Raw genomic sequence first — 5,577 nt, 5'->3', positions numbered from 1 at the left:
TTACGAGCAGGGACAGCTTCCACTAGCACAGGTTGCTCCAGGCCCCATCCAACCTGGCCTTGAGCACTGCCAGTGATGCAGAAGAGACAAGTGTCCCCAGGGCACCAGCAGAACCCGGCGCAGCTCCTGTCCTGAAACACTCAAACATCCTCCTAGAGGAGCTGTGTGCAGGAACCACTGCAGGGTATGAGGCAGCCATTCTGGCACGCTCCCTCAGCTGCTGTGTGGACGCTTGCCCACAGGAGTCGAGGGAAGAGATGCGGGAGGCCTGACAAGCACTGGCCCGGCACAGCCGCACACAGCCCCGCTGCTCCCGAGCACACGGCTGGCAGACGCAGCACAGGACCCAGCACAGCTTGAGGCCCAGGCCACAGCCACGGGCCAGGTGCTGCTCCCGGGAGCGGCCGTCCAGGGCTCGCGGGGTAAAGGCACACGGACAACACCCTCACAAGTCCCGCACAGGTTTCCCCGCCAAGCATCGCCGGTACCGGTCCCACATGTCCCGAGAACCGGAAGGAGGGGCGGGCCCAGCACAGCAGAGGCCTGCGGGAGGTGGGGGAGACCCGCGGGTAATCCCGAGGGCCTCAGCCAGGGGCCGCCCCGCAGCATTGCCATGGACACGCGCGGCGCGCAGTCACCCTCTGCCTCTGACGCAGCCCTCGCCACCCGCCCTCCGCCCTGCGGCGTGAAATCAACGCCCGGCCCGGCCGCCCCGAATTTATCACCTACGGTGGGGACAGCGCAGCCAATCAGGAGTCGCCCGCGACACGCGACCACGCCGCCGATCGGTGGAGGCAGCCGGGACGTCACTCAGCGGCCCTAAGTCCCCGGCCCCGCCTCCTTTCGCCTCGCCTCGGCCAATGGCGACCTCCGAGCGAGGCGTGAGGACCCGCCCCGCAGACGGTGGCGCAAGCCCCACGCAGGCGCACTCGGGGAAGGCAACGCGGCGACGCTCAACGAACGTTTATTGCGCGTGGCCATTGCGAGCGGCACCAGCCATGGGAGCCGACCCTGGGGGTCACCCGGTCCCAGCCCTGCCGAGGCAGGGGCACCCGAACGTGTCCAGGTAAGGCTTGGATGTGCCCAGAGATGGAGCCTCCACATCCCCCTGCACACCTTGTTCAGTGCTCTGCCACTGCAATGGAACAAGTTCTTCCTCGTGTGGAGGTCAAACCTCTTCTGTTTCAGTTCATGGCCACTGCTCCTCATCCTGGGGCTGCCCACCACTGAAAAGAGTCGGGCACCTTCTTGCTGGCACCTGCCCCAAACCTCCAATCAGCTCCTTCCACCGGCTCTCCCCTTCTTTATCTCTGAGGGCTCACTCTCCTGGGAAGAAACTGCTTTCAACCTCCACAAGCAGGGTGGTCAATGGGAGGGGGAGACACCAGGGTTTACTCTCAGGGTATCAGACCTCACTGCTCCCCACACTCACCCCACCTAGGGGTCCCCACCTCTGTGGGTCTGGTGGTGACGGAAGAGGTCTGAGCTCTCTTTGAAGCCCTTCCCGCACTCGGCACAGACATAGGGATGCACCCCAGTGTGGATGTGCTGGTGCCGGATGAGGTTGGTACTCTGCCGAAAGCTGTCCCCGCAGTAGGTGCAGACGTAGGGCCTCTCTCCGGTGTGAACACGTTGATGCCGGAGCAGGGTTGACCTCCACAGGAATCTCTTCCCACACTCGGTGCACTTAAAGGGGCGCTCTCCAGTGTGGACCCGCTCGTGTCGTGTCAGGGCTGACCCCACACTGAAGCTCTTCCCACACTCTGTACACTTGTAGGGCTTCTCCCCACCGTGCACCTGCTGGTGCTGGAGAAGCTGAATGTTCTCGTAGAAGCTCTTCCCACACTCGGCACACATGTAAGGCTTCTCCCTGGTGTGGGTTACCTGGTGCTGGATAAGATTCGAGCTACTGCTGAAGCTCTTCCCGCAGGTGCTGCACTCAAACGGTTTCTCCCCAGTGTGTACCCGCTGGTGTTGTGTCACTGCTGATCTCATGCTGAAGTTCTTCCCACAGGTCCCACACTTGTAGGGTTTCTCCCCGGTGTGCACCCGCTGGTGAAGGACGAGCTTCGAGTTCTCGGAGAACGTCTTCCCGCACTTGGAACACTTGTAAGGCTTCTCCCCAGTGTGGGTTACCTGGTGCTGGATGAGCTTCGAGCTCACACTGAAGCTCTTTCCGCAATCGGAGCACTCATAGGGTTTCTCACCGGTGTGCACCCGCTGGTGCAGGACAAGCTGTGAGGTGTTGGAGAAGCTCTTCCCGCACTCAGAACACTTGTAGGACTTCTCCCCAGTGTGGGTTACCTGGTGCTGGATCAGTTTTGAGCTCACGCTGAAGCTCTTCCCGCAGGTCCTGCACTCGTAGGGTTTCTCCCCAGTGTGCACCCGCTTGTGTCGCATCAGGGATGAGGTCACGCTGAAGCTCTTCCCACAGGTCCTGCACTCGTAGGGTTTCTCCCCAGTGTGGACCCGCTGGTGCAGGATAAGCTGAGAGTTCTTAGAGAAGCCCTTCCCGCACTGGGCACACATGTGGGGCTTCTCCCTGACGTGGGTTACCTGGTGCTGGATTAGCTTCGAGCTCACGGTGAAGCTCTTCCCACACTCAGAACACTCATAGAGTTGCTCCCCTGTGTGCACCCGCTGGTGCTGGATGAGATGTGACCGGTCCTGGAAACTCTCCCCACATTTATTGCAGGTAAAGGGTTTTTCTCTGGTGTGGAAACTCCAATGCTGGATGATGTTGGATCTCACTTGGAAGCTCTTGGATCTCTGAATCCTTTCTGACCTGCGTGGGAGAACAGGGTCCTGTGCAGGTCCCTGGGAACTGTTCTCCTTGGAAAGTCCTGAACATAAACCTTTGGGCTGCACTGGACTGAAGATGCCTTGATGGGCACTGTCTTCATTTGTGCTCACAATCCCATCTTCAGCTGCAATAAAATGAGAATCAAGAGAAGTCACAGGCAGGACTGGAAGCTTTGGACAGGGCAAATCCCAAGTGGCCAAATGCTAAAAATTCAACAGATAGATTGACTTTAAGTATAAAACATTCTGGTATATCCTGCGTTCAGGACATGGTATTTCCCTCCAAACTACACCGTGGAATTTTCAGAGTGTTCACAGGAGCAAATGCTGTAAATTACCCTGCATGCTTCACCAGAACCTGAAACTACTGAAATCACTGGCATATTAGAGGCAAAAGTTTACTGCTTGAATAGGAAAGATGCTTGCTCTTCCAGGATGTTGTACCTGAAAATCATACAACTACAGGATGGTTTTAGCTGGAATGGACCTTACAGATCACATCCAGTTCAAGCCTCCTGCCACGTGCAGGGACACCTTGCACTAAATCAGGTTGCTGCAAGCCCCTTCCAACCTGGCCTTGAACACTGCCAGGAATGGGGCAGCCACACCTCCTCTGGGCAACCTGTGCCAGAGCCTCAGCACCCTCGCAGGGAAGAACTTCTTTCACCTTATCTATGTCTCCCCTCTGTCAGTTTAAACCCATTCCACCTTCTCCTGTCTCTACTTGCTCTTGTCAAAAGCCCCTCTCCACATTTCTTGTTGGGCCCTTTAGGTGCTGGAAGCTGCTCTAAGATCTCCCCAGAGCCTTCTCTTCTCCAGGCTGAACAAGCCCAGATCTCTCTGCTTGTCTGCATAGGATGTTACTAAAAGTTGAACTGGGAGTTAGAGGAAGGCCATAAACAACTGCCTTGATCTGCAGAACATTACTTGGGTTGCAACATTATCTCTGTGCTCTTGTGCTGCTGGTACTGCAGAGAAAGAGAAGATGCACAAGGCAGGAGACATGGACACTGCCTGGAGCCTGGCTTATGCCACTCTTTGAGCAGAAGCAAATTAACTTTATGCTTTCACTGGTGCAGAAGAAATTTGTTGTGTGTGCAAGTGGTGGGTGACCTGAATATCCCCCATGGCTGGTTCCAGATCATGCACTGAGGAAATCCAATACATGTAGAAGATGAAGATAGGTAAAAGTCAAATACTAGCTGAACAGTTACGAATGGCTCCTGGGACACAGGCAATGAGCAGATCCCTGCCCTCTCATGTACATAAAGTCTTGCAGAAGCATTACTGGTATGAATGTTCACTGCACAGACCCAAGGTCACCTGAAAACCTGTTCAAGACAAAAGGCTTTTGCTGATTTCTAGAGTGTTCACAGAGAGCAGCGACTCCTTCCAGCTCACTGCTCTGAATGTTGTCTGGTGAGCATGTAGCAGGTTCAGAAGCATGTGCCAACAATGCTCTGCCTTTTGCTGTCCACAGGAAACATAACTCTTTGCAGGCTAAATGAGCAAGGCAGGACCTGTGTGACATGCACACAAAGCACATCTCCAGATCTGCTTAAAGATTCAACACATATATTCTGGTTCTTTGAATACTCTTATGAAATAGACCAGTAACATATCGGTCACATGGGATTGCTGTACAAACCACTGGCACCTCCTGTGGTCTGGCAGAGCTGTGAGAAGGAAGTGCAGGCCATGGAAGAGGTGAGGTGCTACTGAACCGTAAGTGTGCAATAAAGGAAGGACAGTCTAGAAGTTCGACCACAGACTGATATATGTACATATTTCATTATCCTCTTACAAGGAAGCAAAAGAAAACATCACAATATGATTTCCCAGTGAACTCCTAAGATACCTTCTGTGGCAGCTTGCTGTGGTAGTGAAGCCACTTCTTCCCTCACATGGTTTTCATTAAAACAATCCCTTGAGAGGAACAGAAACTGCAATTTTACTGTTTACCATGAAGGCATTTCCATTTGTCTGCAGCTACTCCAGCCAGGCCTGGAGGAAAAGAGCAAGGTGATAGCCACAGACAGGATGGAAAAAAGATGTTTCTGGCAGGACAGCATGAAGCTATTGACCTGTTCGTCAGACTTACTGAGTAGACAGTGGAACTAGCAAAGTTGTTCTGTTGCCATTGTGTCCAAAGAGATACTGACTTTGGCACTTATACAGAAGTTTGGTTCTTTACACAGACCTTGAAAAAGCCTTCAGAAGTACATGACAATTAAGTTTTCTATGGTGTTCTATACTTTTGGGGGAAGATCAGGAGTGTCAAGATTCTTTTTACAATTATTGTCATGGATCTAGCGCCTCTACAATCCATTCTGTTACTTCTGAGCTACTAGGTACCTTCACTGGCATCTAGGACATGCTGTCTGTAAAGGCCTTAATCAAAATCAAGAACTCACTGGAAGTATTCCAAGTGGAAGGAGAGCAAGGTCACAATGATGAGAATTTTATACTAGAAGCATAAGGCTGAACTGGCAAAAGTGAATATGCAAGAGAGACATGAAGAATGTGGCTCTTCCTCAGCCCTTGCCAATTTAGGTTGATGGCAAGACCTCTGGTATGCCCAAGACTGCCAGTGCTATAGCTACAAGGCAAGCTCCAGGTAAGCAGAGAAAAGGGACATGTGGGGTCCAGAGGCATTCTCGAAAGACATTCATCCTTCACCAAAACTGGTAAAGAAGCTAAGCTGCTGAGGCATGAATGAACCTGACAGGGTGGTAAGGAAGGGAAAAGGGAGGTGCAAACATTTGCTGACGATTT

General features: G+C 53.2%; 1 protein-coding gene across 1 annotated transcript; it reads right to left on the bottom strand.

Moving 5' to 3' along the window:
- Positions 1-819: 819 nt before the first annotated feature.
- LOC133214836 (zinc finger protein OZF-like) lies at positions 820-2,851 on the bottom strand. Its single transcript, XM_061358145.1, has 4 exons — positions 2,786-2,851; positions 1,885-2,730; positions 1,452-1,800; positions 820-1,034 (listed from the first exon to the last, which is right to left on the bottom strand). The coding sequence occupies exons 1-4, from the start codon at positions 2,849-2,851 to the stop codon at positions 820-822; spliced, it is 1,476 nt and encodes a 491-aa protein (XP_061214129.1).
- Positions 2,852-5,577: the final 2,726 nt, after the last annotated feature.

This window comes from Neopsephotus bourkii, unplaced genomic scaffold (genome assembly GCF_033783945.1).
Source record: "Neopsephotus bourkii isolate Nb327-2 ecotype Australia unplaced genomic scaffold, CSIRO-AGI_Nbou_v1 NB_940, whole genome shotgun sequence".
Lineage (NCBI taxonomy): Eukaryota > Metazoa > Chordata > Aves > Psittaciformes > Psittacidae > Neopsephotus > Neopsephotus bourkii.
The sequence above is the reverse complement of the archived record's forward strand: the minus strand, read 5'-3'. Positions and strand labels throughout refer to the sequence as shown.